The 16,790-nt window shown below is 46.3% G+C and overlaps 1 protein-coding gene across 2 annotated transcripts in view; it reads right to left on the reverse strand.

The window, feature by feature from the left end:
- Positions 1-479: 479 nt before the first annotated feature.
- Positions 480-16,790, reverse strand: part of LARP1 (La ribonucleoprotein 1, translational regulator) — a 20,689-nt gene continuing 4,378 nt past the window's right edge. For both annotated transcript variants that reach the window (XM_024760124.1, XM_024760123.1), the window contains exons 8-18: positions 12,972-13,146; positions 12,700-12,869; positions 9,988-10,380; positions 9,076-9,199; positions 8,748-8,953; positions 8,179-8,285; positions 7,156-7,307; positions 4,728-4,872; positions 2,749-2,858; positions 2,450-2,577; positions 480-927 (exon numbers count right to left, since the gene is read on the reverse strand). In XM_024760124.1, the coding sequence (XP_024615892.1) occupies positions 718-927; positions 2,450-2,577; positions 2,749-2,858; positions 4,728-4,872; positions 7,156-7,307; positions 8,179-8,285; positions 8,748-8,953; positions 9,076-9,199; positions 9,988-10,380; positions 12,700-12,869; positions 12,972-13,146 (1,920 nt within the window). In that variant the 3' untranslated portion in view covers positions 480-717. The remainder of the gene's footprint in view (positions 928-2,449; positions 2,578-2,748; positions 2,859-4,727; positions 4,873-7,155; positions 7,308-8,178; positions 8,286-8,747; positions 8,954-9,075; positions 9,200-9,987; positions 10,381-12,699; positions 12,870-12,971; positions 13,147-16,790) is intronic.

The raw sequence follows: 16,790 nt of genomic DNA on the forward strand, positions 1-16,790 counted from the left end.
TTTTTTTTTTTTTTTTTTTTTTTTTTTTCTTTTCCATTTTCCCAAGGATGGAAAGATCAGAGAAAAATAAAATAAATCATCTTTCAATAGTCTCTTCTGGTACGAGCAGCGTCTCTCTGGGCTGGGGAGTAAGGGGCATGGGGGGAGGGGAGTGGAGAGAGGCCAAAACCTTCCCCACCCCCACTTCTAGATCCTTTGGTTTCCTTCTCCCGGAAGATGGCAGGAGGGCGTGGTAGGGACAGCAGGGAGAGAACAAGGTGATGGCAAGCCCCAGATGATCAAGGGGCTGGTGCTCGTGGGGCCCAGGGACGCTGCCAGAGCCTTCTGTGAAACAGTGCTGGGCAATGGGGCCCACAGGGCCTTTCTGTGGGCTGCATAGTTGGCTGGCGGGGGAGCAGGACGCAGCTGTGGATGGGGACCAGGGTTGCGGCCTACCAGCCGCGGGCAGGGCTGCAGAGTGATTTTTTTAATCCAAAAGCTAGGAAGAGAAGAAGAGCCATGGAGAGAGAAGAGGGAAGGGGTGTGTGGAGGCTCCTGCCCAGGGGCGCCTCTGATAGCCCAAATGGTGTACACGCTGCTACTCAGCACAAAGGCCCATCCTAACAACTACAGGCCTGTCCCTTCTCTGTCCCCTCTCCTGGGACTGGGCACCCCCACAGACTCTCACCTACCCCCTCCATCCCTTCTCCCCACAAAACCCCAGGGCTAAAGGGTCTTTCACTTTCCCAAAGTCTGTGCGTCCGAGTGCTGGCTTGTCCATTTAGCGTCTTCTCGGACGGGCTGGCCGGTAGCTGGTGTGGGGGGTTGGCTGACCACGGCGGAGGGCCTGCCGGAAGACTGGGAGGGGCACCGCCTCCTGCCCTCGCCGCTGCCACCTCCTGCTGCCACTGGGTGTCGCTTGTGGTTGCCCTCCTCACCCATGGGGGGCTGCAACAGAGGAGGGAGTCAGAGGTGATGAGGGAGCACTACTACCCACACCCCCTTCCTTGCCAGAGCTGTCTAGAGACCCCCTAACTTCCTACCTCCCAGTGTAGATGATGAATAGGTTTATAACCCTAAAAACTAGTCACCCGTTTTATTGAGCACATCTCTACGCCAAGAGGCCAAGCCTTGTACTGGTTTATGCACATTCACTCCGGTGGTCTACACCACCCTTCGATGTAGACATAACCATCTGATTTCACAGATGAGGACAGCGAAGCATAGAAAAATAATTTGCCAAGGGTCCCAGAGCTTTTAACTGGTAAAGACAAAATCTGGACCAGGCCCATCTACCTCTGAAGCCCAGGCCTTTATCCATACAAGTTTCTGCTCCCCTTCTGAGAAGAGGTCACTGCTCAGGAGATGGTACATGGAACGTGGCATGCAATATGCTGCAATGCCTCCGCTCAGAAGGCCCAGATGCTCCTGGGGACTGCCTCACGCCCCTCAAGGCCCTAAAAAGGACACTGATCTTAAGAGTCAGACCGGGATCCAGTCTAGCCTCACCACTGCCAAAGGTCCTGTAATAACCCCGAGGACACTTCCTTCCCTTTCTGGGAGCCAAGAGTGGAGCCCTTCTTGCTCTACTCCCAAAAGGTCTTCCTATTCTCTGCCCATGTACTCCCCACTCCAGGCCCAGAAAGGAGGAAGACCTTAAGGATGGAAGACAACGGACTCATCTTTTTGTCAGGACACCTGAGCAGCGCTGCCACTATCTCACTGGCTGGCCATGGGCTCCAGTTCATCCACTGCTATAGTGATGATAACAGTAACCCTGCTTGCTGCATATTATAAAGGTTAAATGAGGTCAGTGTAAGTGCCTAGCGCTATCAATGTCAATTTTTAAATAAATGTGAGGACTATTATTTACTTCTATTTGCCCTTTTGCTAAAAGGTTTCAAGGGAATAAGATGACTGGCATATCCCTACTACATTATAATCTCTCTGAAGGAAAAAGTTTTACTTATCTCCGGAGTCCCTGAAGCACCTAGCACGGAAGAGGAACCAGCAGTAATAACTTTGACCCACCACTGGATGTCACTGTCGAGTCACTGCTCCAAGAAGATGAAGTGGGCGGAGCAGGGAAGGATCGGACATATTTTATAAACTTCTGGGGTTAGAACTGACCTCTCCCAGAAAGACATTTACCTTGGGTACTCATCCTGATCACCTCTAACTAAGGCACAGCAGCAAGGAGGGTTAGAGATAATAGGGAAAGAGCATTATGATGGTTTAGCCACATCCACCATGGGAAAGGGAGGAAGGAGCAACCATACACCCTCCAATTAGCCTTCACTGCCCAACTTCTCACACGCTCTGTTTAACAAAGAAACTGAGGCCCAAATGGGGGCAGGAAGGGTCCCTGAGCTAGTGGCACAGCTGGGATCAAAATCCAGGTATCCTGATGTCTGGTCCAGTTTTCTTTCTAGGACAATCAGGGTGGGAAAGAGGAGAGACATCCACTCACATCCACTCGGAAGTCTTCAAGACGTCGGAATTTGCCGAGGTATTCTTGAAGTTTGGGGTCAATGTCCAAATTTTTGGCTTTGGAATATTTCAAGAAGGCCCAGAACTTCTCCAGCCCGTACAGCTGACCTGCAGGGAAAGAGGAGAAAGAGGTAGAGAGAGACTTGGTTCTGCGAAGTTGAGAATAGAGAGGCTCAGGAGAGGGAGGTATGACATGATACAGACAAGCCCAGGCAGAGCTAGGGGCCGAGAAGACTGAGATGACCAGGGCTCGCAGAGCCCCAACTCTTTGACTCTTACCAGCTTCATAGTCCTTCACGGTTTCCTCCTGAAAGTCCTTAAATATGTCCAGCCGGAACTTCTTTTCCAGGCCATAACTGTAGTATCGAAAAAGGCACTCCAAACCATATCTGTAGAAGAACACAAGCCAGTGAAATTGGGACAGTTTCTTTATCTGTAAGACAGGAAATACACCTGGATGACAGATGAACTATGAAACAGTTTAAACACATGGATTATTGAGAAAATGGTAAGCATACTTTGAGAAGGCTAACATTTAATGCTAGTCTAAATGAGTCCAGCATTAAATGTTTGCCAAGGGTCAGCAAACTGAGGCCAAATGAACGACAGCATCCTGCCCGCACCCATTTGCCTATGAAATATCACTGGGTGCTTTCTGCTACAAGAGCAGAGTAGTTGAAACAGAGACGCTATGTCCCACAAAGCCCAAGATATTTGCTGTCTGTCCCTTATGCAAAGTTTGTCAATCACTGGCATGAACTCTCTGCAAAGCCATTTGACCATGCCAATTAGTAGGTTTCTTCATTTACCTCAGAAATTTCAATTCTAGAAACATATACCAGGGAAATGACCAAAAATGTAGACTAAGATTGTACAGATGTACAAAATTGTTCATAGCAGCATTATTTTGAAAAATTTGTATGTCTTAGAGAAGCGATTAAGAAAAATCATGGTAACTTAGTACAAAAGAATAATATAATCTATTAAAAATTATAATGGGGCTTCCCTGGTGGCGCAGTGGTTGAGAGTCTGCCTGCCGATGCAGGGGACATGGGTTCGTGCCCCGGTCCGGGAAGATCCCACATGCCACGGAGCAGCTGGGCCCGTGAGCCATGGCCGCTGAGCCTGCCCGTCCGGAGCCTGTGCTCCGCAACGGGAGAGGCCACAACAGTGAGAGGCCCGCGTACCGGGGGGGAAAAAAAAAAAAAGATAATGTAAATATACTACTGAGAAATGTTTACAATATATTATAAAGTAGAAAAAACACATTTCAAACTGCTATATGTAGAATAAACCCACTGTTGTAAAGAAATATGTAAAATTTATATCTATATATGCACACACAAAGTCCAGAAGGGCACAGACTACATATATTAAATATTATTGACACTGGTTATCTTTGGGAATTGGGATTTTCAAATGATCTTGTCTCATGTAACAACTTCTGTAAGAAGGCAAAAAGGTTAAGTATTTTAACAACATGGAAAAGTGCTCATGCTTATAAATGACAAATGAGACATAAAAAGGCATTCCTTGCATGACCTCGATATACATAATATGGCAGAACATTAACACTGGCTGTCTCTGTACTGAAGGACATTTTCCCCCAGCTTCTTTAAACATTTGTCCTTTTCAAATTGCTTACAGAGAAAACATTTTACTTGGGAGAAAAAGTGTCCATTCAAAGTTTTTTGGGTTTTTTTTTTGAATAGCAAAATGTTGAAAGCAACCGAAGTATCTATTAATAGGAGACTAGTTAAATAAATTATGGTGCATCTATACAGTGTAAGACCATACAAGCTATAAAAAAAGAACAAGAAACTCATTTATAAATGGATACAGAATGATCTCTAAAATATAGCCTTAAGTACAAAAGTGAGGTGCAAAATAATATCTAATGGAGGCCATCTCTTGTGTAAACAAAAGGGGCGTGTGGGGAGACTACCTAGGTCTGTTCTTGCTTACATAAGCAAAGTATTCTTAGAAAGGACTCAAAAGAGTGTAACAATACTGGCTGCCTGTGGGGAAAGGAACTAGACGGCTGTAAAACTGGGATAAGGAGACTCCTCCCTCGCTACATAACCTTCCGACTTCTTTGAATTTTGAATATATTACTCATTCAAAGTAATAATTTTTTACAAAGTACATGAAATATATATACAATAGATTTCCAATTACAGTTCTGGAAGTAGACCCAATGGAGAACCCTCACCACGCCCCCAAGCCCCAGCCAGAGCCTTCACCCCAATCCCACTCACCTGTAGCCTTCTTTGGCATCCTCCAGAGCCAGCTGCTTGAACTCCTCATACATCTTTTTGTTGAAGTGATCTCGGAGGAAGAAGGACCAGAAGCGGAAGAGAGTGTTCATCTCCTGAGACTGGCCAATGCCCAAGCGTTTCCGCTCTGATTGAGGAGGAAGGAGGAAAGATGTGTTTTAGAGCCAGGCTGCCTATGCTTCAGGGGACAAATGGTCCTGGGGCTCAAAGACATCGGTCTTTTCTCCTCCCAGCTCCCTTCCTCATCACCTGCCCCCTTAAGTGTTTGGGGAAGTGTTTACTGAGGACTAACTACCCTGCGTCAGGCTCTGCTGCTCGGCACTGGGCCTGAGCACCCCCAGAAGTAGGTGGCATCAGCTTCAGAACCAGGTCATCCTGGTCTAGCTCTCCACCTCAAAGGTTACTGCTCTCAGTGTAGTTATATAACAAGGAAAAGCATGAACAAATAATTTGTGTACTCCAACAAATTATATTCTTCACTATATCATCAGTACCGATTATTTCAGCAGTCCTACAACATTAATGAGTAAAAATGGTACCATTAAAAAACACATGTAAAACACCCAAGAAACAAAAGGAAAAAACAGAAAAATCTGATATCACTAAAAAATTAAGAACCTTTGTTCTTAAAAGGACATGATCAACAAGGTGAAAAGACAACCCACAGAATGGGAAAAACTATTCGCTAATTATGTTATCTGATAAGGAGCTTGTACTTAGAATATATAAAGAATCATTACAACTTAATAATAAAGACAAACAATCCAGATAAAAAGTAGACAAAGGATCTGAACAGACATTTCTCCAAAGAAGACATTTCTTACAAATGGCCAATAAGCACATGAAAAAATGCTCAACATTATTAGCTATCAAAACCATATCAAATCAAATCAAAACCATAAAAAGATATCACTGCATACCCACTAGGATGGCTATACTCAAAAAGATAGAGTGTAACAAGTTTTGGGAGGATGTGGAGAAATCAGAACCCACATACACTGCTGTTAAGAATATAAAATAGTGCTGCCACTTCGGAAATCAGTCTTGCAGTTCTTCAAAAGGTTACACAGAGTTACACTACGATATGACCCAGGAATCCCACCTCTTCCACTCAAGATAAATGAAAACCTATGTCCACACATAAACCTATGTCCACACAAAAACATGTCCCCCCCAAAAAATATACAGGAATGTTCAAAGCAGCATTACTCATGATAGGCAAAAAGCAGAAACCCAAAATGTCCATTGACTGATGAATGGATAAACAAAATGTGGTACATCCATAGTGGAACGTTGTTTGATAATAAAAAGGAATGAAGTACTCATACATGGTACAACATATGATGAACCCTGAAATTATTATGCTAAGGGAAAGAAGCCAGTCACAAAGGACTACATATTGTATGATTCCATGTATATGAAAAGTCTAGAACAGGCAAATCCATAAAGACAGAGAGCAGAGTGGTGGTTGCATAGGCCTGGGAGGAGCTGGGGAGGTGGGGGGGTGGGGAGTGACTAGTAAGGGGCACAGGGTTTACTTCTAAGGTAATGAAAATGTTCTAAAACGGATTCTAGTGATGGATGCACAACTCCTAAAGATGCTAGAAGCCACTGGCTGCACTGTACACCTTAAATGGATGAACTGTATGGTATGTAGATTGTATCTCCATAAATCACACGCACACACGCGCGCGCACACACACACACACACACACACGCAGAGGGAAGTAAGGCAGACGCACCAAGCATTTAGCAGCCTTGTTTTGCTGAATAAAAGGGGATTGAGTGACTTAATAACTCTAAGTGAGCATTCAGATCGACTCTGAGCATCTTTGGAAACAACCTGACAGAAACCTACAGTTAAAAGCTATCTCCTCTGTGATGAAAGGTAACAGGTGAGAGCGTCTAGAGAGGCTCTCTCCTTGCAGTCTCATACTAGAGCAGGGGTCAGCCATCTCTTTTTCTGTGAGAGGCTGGAGAGTGGCTTTGCAGGTCACATATGGTCTCTGTCATAAATTCTCTCCCTCCCCACCCCACAAACACTCAAAAATGTAAAAAACTGTTAGCTCCAGGGCCGTACAAAGATAGGCTGCTGGCTGGATTTGGTCCACAGGCCGTCACTGTTCTAGAGAATATATGCTGTCTCACGCACACCCTTTTGTGACACTGGTGGTACTACAGACCCAGGAAAATTCTTGGTATTTTTTATATCAGTAGAGAAAGATCAAGGAACAGGAATGTTCTAAGCACCAGATTCTTTTTGCCTCCTGTATTCCAAAACTACCTGGCTATTATGTCATATCACTTCTTGCTCTGAGGTTAGAGAAAATAGTCACCTGCTCCACCAGCCCTTACACTGGATCTAAGTAGTGGTCCAGGAAGCTCAGCCCTCTCCCTCTGTGCCTCTTACCGTTAAGGCAGCGCCTACGATACTTGTGGTAGACGTGTTGTGTGAAGCCGTTTTCCTTGAGCAGCTCGTGGGAAGGATGCTGGAACTTGGGCAGCGATTGAGGGGTACAGCCATAGCTGCCAACCGCAGGCGTGCCTTCTGAGGGGCTGGAGCTATAGAGACCATGAAACAGATAGTGTCACCAGGTTCCTCAGACCTGCCAGCCATCCAATAGGAGGGGCCTGTCTGGTCTCTTCCAGCAGCCAAGATCCAGCCTCTCACAGTGCAACAAACAAAGAGGCCCAGGTACTGTGCTAGGCCCGTAACTTATTATATATATATCCATGGGTCTCACTCTTTGTACCAACCTTTGGATGCTTTTTTAACAAAGAGGTCACTGGGGCTCACAGAGACGGCGAGTCTTGCCCTGGGTCACAGAGCTAATGTTTAACTTCCCAGATCTGTCCAGTGCGCAAACCTGAGCTTTTAGCCATTTACTTATCCCGTGTTAACATTTGACTTTCCTTAATGAGCTGTAACGGGTTAACCCAAACGTATTTTTCTTAAAACCATGCCTATCTTTGCAGGGAGTAGACTGCATAGGTCTGTGGCTCCCAAATCTTGCTTTGGAACTGAGAACACTAGGTTAGTTTTCCTGAGAAAAAATAAAAAGGAATCTGGGCCCTACTCCCTGAAGCTCAGTTAGGAGATCTAGGGTGGGGTCCAGGAATCTGTATCTTTATTCAACTCCCTAGCTATCTTGAGGGAGGCAGCAGACACCCACTTTTGAAATCAACTGAGCTATCCTGTTGAGAGAATGCCATGTGGCCGCCACACTTCAGAAGGCAGCCTTCCTCTTTCTGGGGTCTGGATTAAGCTCTCTAGACTATTCCTGCTTTTTTGGATTAGGGATCCAATCCCTAATTCCCTAAATTTTCTTTAATTTGCAGACCAAAGAGTTTCTCTCTTCTTGGTCCCATCAATGTCACGGCTCTGCTGCCCGCCCTGCAGTCAGCCTGACCTCCCTTCCCCACTGTCCCATACCTTATGGAAGCAGTCCGGGGCCTGTGCTCGCGGGAATCCATCACCCAGCCCACGTGACTCTCCAAGGGTGGGTTAGAGCTGTGTCTGGTCTTCCTTTTCCGAGGCATCTGCAAAGGTCAGTCCGGGACTTGTTACTAATTGTACTCATCCAACACTGAGGAGCATCAAGCATTTGTAGGACTAAGATTCCCTCCTAGGTGTGAGTTATCTCACAATTTATAAAGCATTTTTATGTCTATTTTCACATGATGTCCACAGCTGTAAGCTAGGAGCTGACACGCCTACTTCACAGATGAGGAGATCGAGGCTTGCTGGTGACATGATCTGCTCAAGGACCCACACCTGGTCAGTCCTCCTTAGGCCTTACCATGGCTACATGCAGCCACCACTCCCACGCCCAGTCCATCTTGCAGATGTGTCACTCAATCCTGGTGGGCCCACCAGCCTAAGAATACGGACCAGGTGGGGGACATGGCACTCTCTTGGCTCAAGGCAAGAGAGAGAAGCAGAGCCCTGGAATGCAGTGAAGTGAGCCCAAGACTCTTAGCAGCTCAGCAGGAACGCCTCACCTTAGCATCTAGCGTCCGACCTTCCTTCACCACTGGATAAAACCGTGACGTCTGGCTTGAGTCTTTGAGCTGCGGTGTCCGGGGAGTGCGAGGGGTCCTGGCGTTGCGATAGTTTGGCGACTCTGGGACAGTGGTTGGTAGAGAGCGGGCAATGGTGGAGGGCTCAGGGGCACCAAACAGCTTGTTGGCCAGAGCATCAGTGGGAACTGCAGAGGCAGAGTGGGGACAGTAAGCAGAGGTAGGCCTGTGAATGCCTGTCCCTGTAAGGCCCCGTCGGACGGCTCCAGACCCTCCCACCCAGGTCAGGGTGGCAGGTGTCACCTCTCACCTTGCTGGAAGCGAGGTGGTCCAGGAGGGACCTCTTGGTTGGGATCCACAGGGGGCTCAGGGGTTAGTGTGTCAAACTGCTCCCGACTGATCATGTTGACTTTCTTGAAGTTCTCGACTTCTTGCTGCAGAGGATATGAGATTGGGGTGGGGCAGCGGGGGAGGGATGCTGGTAAGAAGACTGCCCTAGCCTGTTTAGGGATCAAGACATGCAAGAAGCTGAAGAGGGCAGCTCCTGTGACCACATACACGGAATTCTGGTCCCCAGGCTCTCAGCTGCCCCGTCACTATGCCTCAACCCCAGGTACCCAGGCATGAGTGTGCTAACCCAGAATGGGGGAGTACTTGCCCAGCCCTCTCTGCAGCAGCACTGAGGTCAGGACTCCGGTTCCCCAGGAACGTGCTGTAGACTCCCCCACCCCGATTCTCTTCGGGCAATTCTCTCCTCATCACCACCAAACACACTACTACTCACAACAGAGGCTCACCAAAGGCCAACCGACCCCCACACATACCCACTCTGTAAACACCTACTATACCAGTTTTGACTGTTTCCAGGTAGCAGTGATTTTTTTAAAAGACCTATCTTTCCTCCACATTTCACACTCAAAGCAAGTTCCTCAAAAGGCTTTTAAACTTTTATATATGCCTAACAGAAATGACGATCCAATCCCTAACCTATTCCTCACCAAAGTGCCTAGCCAACTTAAGACATTGAACACGGACGCTCAAGAAGCAGAGTGACCAGCTCTTACACTGGCACAGTCCACAGTGTTCACGTCGAGCATCACCCCCTTTTGTTAGAGGAGGATGCTGAGGCTCTGTGCCCAAGGTCACACGGCTTGTCAGCCTTCCCCTTCCACACATTACAGGCACCCCAGGCCCCACCACCACTGCTAGGCCCAAGACTCACCTTGATCTGGGAATACTCGGGTTCAAACTTCTCAGTCCACAGGTCCTGCTCGTAGTAGAAGAGCCCATCGTTAATGACCTTGGCCAGCTCAGCGCTCATCTTGGCACGCGAGGTGTGGTTGCCTGTGCGGTCCCCCCCCGGGTGCCGGCGCATGTAAGGTGGCGTCTGGGTGACAATGAGGATCTTGTTGACATCCCGGTCATCAATCTCATAGTCAGAGTCCTCATCAGACCAGGCGGTAAAGGTGTTCTTCCGTCCATCCATCTGCTCCATTTCCTCGTCAAACAGGAAATCCAGTTCCTCTTGCTCGTCTTGATCCTTGGACATCAGCTGCTGAGAGGGCAGCTGCTGAGGCAGAGTAGTCGGGTGGAGGAACCGGGGCTCCTCTGACTTCTAACATGGGGGCAGACCAAGGAGAAAGGGAATCACCAGGGCATCCCCTTATACCAGGCCCTGTCGCTGTGCCCTGGGAGAAGCCCTGACCCCTCAACATGGGACTGTTACAACTGCGGCCCTGCTAATGCCAGCAAGTCACAGCTGTCAGCCTCGGAGTCAGCCTCATGGAAAAAGGATGTCCCGTACGAGTCCAGGTTTCTCCGCTCACAGCTCACATCACAGCCATTCATAAACACTGAGATAACAACTTCCCTGCACGTAGGAACTGCACTCTCATTTACCTAAATGTGTATCCTCCACAGCACCTGGCCTGGGAGTGGGTACAAGTTCAACAGGCTGATTCATCCATTTGTCCATCCCCAACACCTCCCAATAAACTGGAAGCTTCATCAGGGAAGAACCACAGCTGCCTTGCCTTCCATCCTATCCAGTACTTAGACTGGGATCCAGCAACAGCACATGTTCAACTACTTGATAAGTGGGCAAGTACCCACTGGTATCAGGCCCTGTGTGAAGATGCTAAAAGCAGAAAAAGAACAAGACCAGGTCCTTGAATCTATGGAGCTCTCAGTTTAGTGGGAGAAAAAGTCCACCAACCAACCAACCGCAGTGTGTTATGGTAAGGACTATAAATAGGCCTCGTGGGAGTACATAGGGAGTAGCACTTAACCAGCTGGGGGTGGGAGTGGACAGTCGGGGAAGGCTTCCCAGAAGAAGTGACTATGAAAGGACGTGCATAAGTAAGCCAGATGAAGGCAGGGACAGAGATAGCGAGAGGCAAAAAGAAAACAAACAAAAACACAGCATGTCCCAAAGGCAAGAGAAAACAAGACTGCTTTCAGCCAAAACAAAGTATTCCAGAGTGCTGATAGGCTGAATTTATCTGAAATTTTGGAAGTAAAGCATCTGTCTACCCCATAGTAGATATCTAAACGTCAATTCCCTGCTGTGCAAAGCGCTTTCTGTATAAACTCTAACCCTATTCTCTTTTGGAAGGTTCACGATAGGTCAGGTGGGAGAGGGGGCTCGAATTCTGGAATGGGAGCTAAGCACAGCTCCACCTTTCCAAAGCCTTTGCAGTCTGCAGCACTGAACTGAACTCTGTCAGGTCCTTGTGCACTTACTACCCTACCCTCTCCTCATGACTCCAGCCTAACCTCTGACACTTTCTGGAAGACCGCAGCCAGAACAGGCTGGGAAGTCGGGGTATAAACAGGAAGGGAGGAAGAAGGACTTGAGGGGGGTGGTCACAATGGAAAAGGGAGCACAGAATTCCATAAACCCAAAGTCCAAGGTCACCTCTGAGGCCTCCTCACAAGCCCCAGACCAAGAAGGTCTCCAAAGAAGGGATGGCAATGGGCAGGTGAATGCAGCAAAAGTCTGCTCCTGGAAAAGGGGCAGTAATTTTAGTTCGAGATTGAAACACTTCTCTAACAGGGGACTAAATGTGAGCTATTCATATATTGCTTTACTATTTCTAGAGCAGTCTAATCCCTCCTTACTTCCATCCGAAGACGGAGAAAATGAAGCCTTGAGATATTAAAGAAGCTTCCCAAGGTCAGCAGCCAGCAATGACAGGCGACCTGTGTTCTAGTCTAGACTCTGTCCAGACCGTGCGTCTGCTCCCCATCCCTTCCCTCTTCAGAAGGTCTGAGGGGCTTATATATGCGACAGTGAGGACAAATTCAGGAGGAGGGCACTAAAAATGCAGCCCCAGGGATTTAGATGGGGTCAAAAGAACAGCCAAGGGACTTCCCTGGCAGCCCAGTGGTTAAGACTCTGCTTTGCCACTGCAGGGAGCATGTGTTCGATCCCTGGTCGGGGAACTAAGATCCCGCATGCCACATGGAGAGGCCAAAACCAAAAAGAACAGCCAAGGGACTTCCCTGGCAGCCCAGTGGTTAAGCCTCTGCGTTGCCACTGCAGGGAGCATGTGTTCGATCCCTGGTCGGGGAACTAAGATCCCGCATGCCACATGGAGTGGCCAAAACCAAAAAGAACAGGCAAGTGTTAAGAAACACTTAATACTTAATGAGACACTGCTGCCAGAGGCTGCATCATCTCCTCCTGTGAAAAATGCCATTCAGGATCTCACGGAGCTAAGGTTGTCCTGAGGGGTGATCCCCACTGGAAATGGAAACAGGCCATATCAGCCTTCCTGCAGTCACTGGTGACCTCCAGCTCGCATTACAACCCTGAGCCACCCAGCTTGCCTGCCAGCCTCTACACGCCCAGAGCTCTGTGCCTTTGCAACACCCTTCCCCACACTCCAGGCCAGGCCCCTAGAACCCAGGGTGCGTGGCAGGCCTCACTCACCTTGGGTCGTGCTGGGGAGGGCCGAGGTCTTTTCTTCACTTCAATCCAGTTCTCAGAATCCAGGTCAGGGAGGCTGGCAGACAGGCCCTTGGGCAGGGTCTTTAGGTTGCTGACCTCCTCTGTTTTAGTTGGCACTGGGGTGACAGCACGGGGAGAGCCAGGCGCCGACTCTAAAGGGTGGAAAGGGGAGATCCTCATCCCTCCAGCCCTCCTCCTGATGGCCAGAGGACAAGGGCAACAGGGAGGCATCCACATGCCAGCAGGGTACCTACCTGTCTCCTTCTGATAGTGCTGGCGGGGCACAAACTCTGGGCAGTTGAGAAGCTGGGAGAAATCAGTCTGGGAATAATCCACTATTGGGGGACCAGGAAGAGGCCATTTCTCTGGCTCCTCCCTTCGGCGGACTTTTTCATCAACGATCTCCACCACCTTGCTGTCCTTTAGGGCCTGCACGGGAGAAAGAGGGAGAAGATGCAGAGGAAAGACACAGACAGACTGAGATCTTGGAAGCTGGTAGATGACGGAGCCCCATGAGCTCAGGGATAAGTCCAGTGCTGGCAGGAGTATAAGAAAACTGGTACCATCTTCCACGACCAGCGGACGGGTGAGATGTTCAAACTTGTAGGAGGGTACCAACATGAAAAACACACCTGCCCTTTGACCCTGCCATTCTACTTCCAGGAATCAGCCCCACAGAAATACTTGCACGAACAGGTGACAACATAAGATCTGGATACAAGGCCATTCACAGCAACATTGTCTGTAAAAGGAAAAAAACTGGAAACTACCTACGCTTGCCACCACATAAGCAATTTAAACCAATTATGGCACATCCATTCAATGGAACACTATTCAGGCTTTAAAATCAGCTTCAAATGTGCTGAGGTGGTAAGAGTCACAAAAAAGCAGGTGTAGGTCAGTGAGTTTAAGATCCCATTGGGGGACTTCCCTGGTGGTCCAGTGGGTAAGACTTCGCCTTCCAGGGACTTCCCTGGTGGCGCAGTGGGTAAGACTCCACGCTCCCAATGCAGGGTGCCCAGGTTCAATCCCTCGTCGGGGAACTAGATCCCACATGCATGCTGCAACTTAAAGAGTTCACATGCCGCAACCAAGGAGCCCATCTGCCTCAACTAAGGAGCCTGCCTGTCGCAACTAAGACCCAGCGCCACCAAATTAATTAATTAAAACGAAAAAAAGACTGACTTCCAATGCAGGGGGTGAGGGTTTGATCCCTGGTGGGGGAGCTAAGATCCCACATGCCTTGAGGACAAAAAACCAAAACATAAAACAGAAGCAGTATTGTAACAAATTAAATAAAGACTTAAAAAAAAACAAAAAGATCCCATTGGTGTTTGAATTTTTTGGTGTTTGAATTTTTCAGTAAAAACATACAAATGCACACAAATTTTTCTAGGATTCACAGGTAAAGTGCTACAGGTGTTTATCTCTGGGAAAAAGGGTGAAAAATGGAGGGGGGAGAAGAGTTTCCTTTTAAAAATCTTTTAAGGGCTTCCCTGGTGGTGCAGTGGTTAAGAACGCCTGCCAATGCAGGGAACACGGGTTCCAGCCCTGGTCCGGGAAGATCCCACATACCACAGAGCAGCTAAGCCCATGCGCCACAACGACTGAGCCTGCGCTCTAGAGCCCGCGAGCCACTACTAAAGCCTGTGCGCCTACAGCCTGTGCTCCGCAACAAGAGAAGCCGCCACAAGGAGAAGCCCACGCACCACAACTAAGAGTAGCCCCTGCTCACCGCGACTAGAGAAAGCCCGCGCGCGCAGCAACAAAGACCCAATGCAGTCAAAAATAAATAAAATAAAATAAATGAATTTATTAAAAATTAAAATTAAAAAAAATAAAAATCTTTAAAATGGAAGAGGAAAACATTTTAACATGTGACAACATACTGTGTTGGTGAGGCTGGGGAAGAGGCACTCTCATATACTGCTGGTGAGAATGCAAAAGGCACACCCACTAGAAAGGGAATCAGGTAACAGCTAGCAAAATTACATATGCATTTGCCGTTCAGTTCAACCATCCCACTTCTAGAAATCTACACCAAAGACACGGGCTAAAACATGAAAAGATTATATATATATATGCACCTGTAAATAAGAATGAGGAGTACCTTTCTTCTACTACTACTACTACACGGTCAGCTCCCAGATATATTAAGTGAAAGCAAAAAAAGCGTGAAGAAATACATGTGCTATATGTTACCGTTCATCTAAGAAAGGGGAAGTATATAATACCCACAGAGGCATTTATTTAATTTTTTTAATAGAAAGATTCAAGAAAGGTTGCGAATAGTAAAAGAAAGGGAGAAAGGTGTAAGTAAGAAAATTTTAAGTCGGGCTTCTATGAACATACCATCTGACCTTGGAACCACACAAATGTTTTCTATAAATGTAAAACAAACATGAAGACGTAAGAAAGCAATCCCCAAAACGTGAAAGCAAAGCGAAGCTAATGAAACTAATATATATTAAGTTAAAGAAACAACCACAAAAAAATTATTTCAAGTTGAAAATAGTCACTGACTGTATAAATAGGAAAAAAAACTTTTTAGGAGCAGGAGAGGTATAAGTATAATGTGTATAAACTGTAGAGTAAAACAAATGAATAGTTATGTTGATGTTGTTAGGAATTAGGATTTTTGGCATGGGAGAAAGTAGTAGTTACAGATAAAAGATACTTGGGGTTATGTATAGACCCTACAGAAATTTTAATAGAAAATATCAGTACAATCTCATGATGTATTTTATTAAACCAAACAAACAAAAAGCTCTAGAAACATCGACCAATCAAGTAGCAATAAACACTGCTACAACTCAAACTGTGTTATCTAAATACCAAAAACACCACTTCCCCAAAATAGAGGACCCAGAGTTCCTTTAAAAAAATGGCCAATTTCAGATCTGGGACAGGAAATGTACAAGATGAACCAGGGTCCCACTGGCCAAAGACACAACAATTTGATTCAGCATAATCACTACAATAATTTTGAAATAAACAAAATGTTTGAACCTTCAAGTTTGTAATGATATTAAATGATACTAACACAAAAAAAACAAACTCCAAACGCACTGTTCACCTTTGAAGGTTATTAGGGATCAGCTCATAATTCTGAAAACTGGTTAACAAAGGAAAAGATCAAGCACTTATCTGCCCTTCCTGTACAAAGTATATACTTCTTGGTAACCAAATAGTTGATAATGCAAAGTACCTCCTTAAAGAGGTATTCCAGCTAACAAATAAAGACAGATTGACAGAATATAAACATTTTGTAGTCCCTAATGAAGCAACAGGCAGTGATTTGCACTTTATATGGCAAAAAAGAGATCTGAGTGAAGCATTAAGTGACATCTGAGAGAATATATCACTATCTATAAAGTATTCTTGATGAGGAGGGGAAAAAAAAAAAAAAAAAAACAACCAAAACCTGAATCTCATCAGGCTTCTCAAGAACCAATTTACAAAAAAATCTGGAGTACAGAAGAACATGTGAAATGATACCACTCTGTCCTATGGAAAATTCTACAAGATATACAATCTAGCATATTCAAAAAATAAACTGCAAGGAAAAAGAGAGGGAGAGGAGGAGACTTAATAAGACAATAATATTGGTCTTATCTGGATCCTGATTCTCATAAACTACCAAAACACTTTTGACAAGTGGGGTGAATTTGCAACTGATGAGATATTTGGTGATATTAAAGAACTGTTAATATTTTTACATGCAATAATCATATACTGATTATTTTTTTTTAACAGGCCTTTATCTTTTAGACACAGATACTGAAACATGGATGAAATGTCAGATTACCGGAGAGTTCCTTCAAAGTAATCTGGGAAAGGAAACATGAGGAGACAGATGGAATAAGACTGGCCATGAGCTGATAGATGCTGAGGCTGGGTGATGGGCTCATTATACCATTGTGTCTACTTTTGTAAATTTTCCACAATAAAGGGATGGGTGGGGGGAGGAGGGAGGGAGAGAGAGAGAGAGAGAGAGAGAGAGAGAGAGAGAAAGAAAGAAAGAAAACGAAAAAAAGAAAGAGAGAGAGAGAGAGAGGGAGGGAGGGAGGGAG

Source organism: Neophocaena asiaeorientalis, unplaced genomic scaffold (genome assembly GCF_003031525.2).
Source record: "Neophocaena asiaeorientalis asiaeorientalis breed wild unplaced genomic scaffold, Neophocaena_asiaeorientalis_V1.1 scaffold336, whole genome shotgun sequence".
Lineage (NCBI taxonomy): Eukaryota > Metazoa > Chordata > Mammalia > Artiodactyla > Phocoenidae > Neophocaena > Neophocaena asiaeorientalis.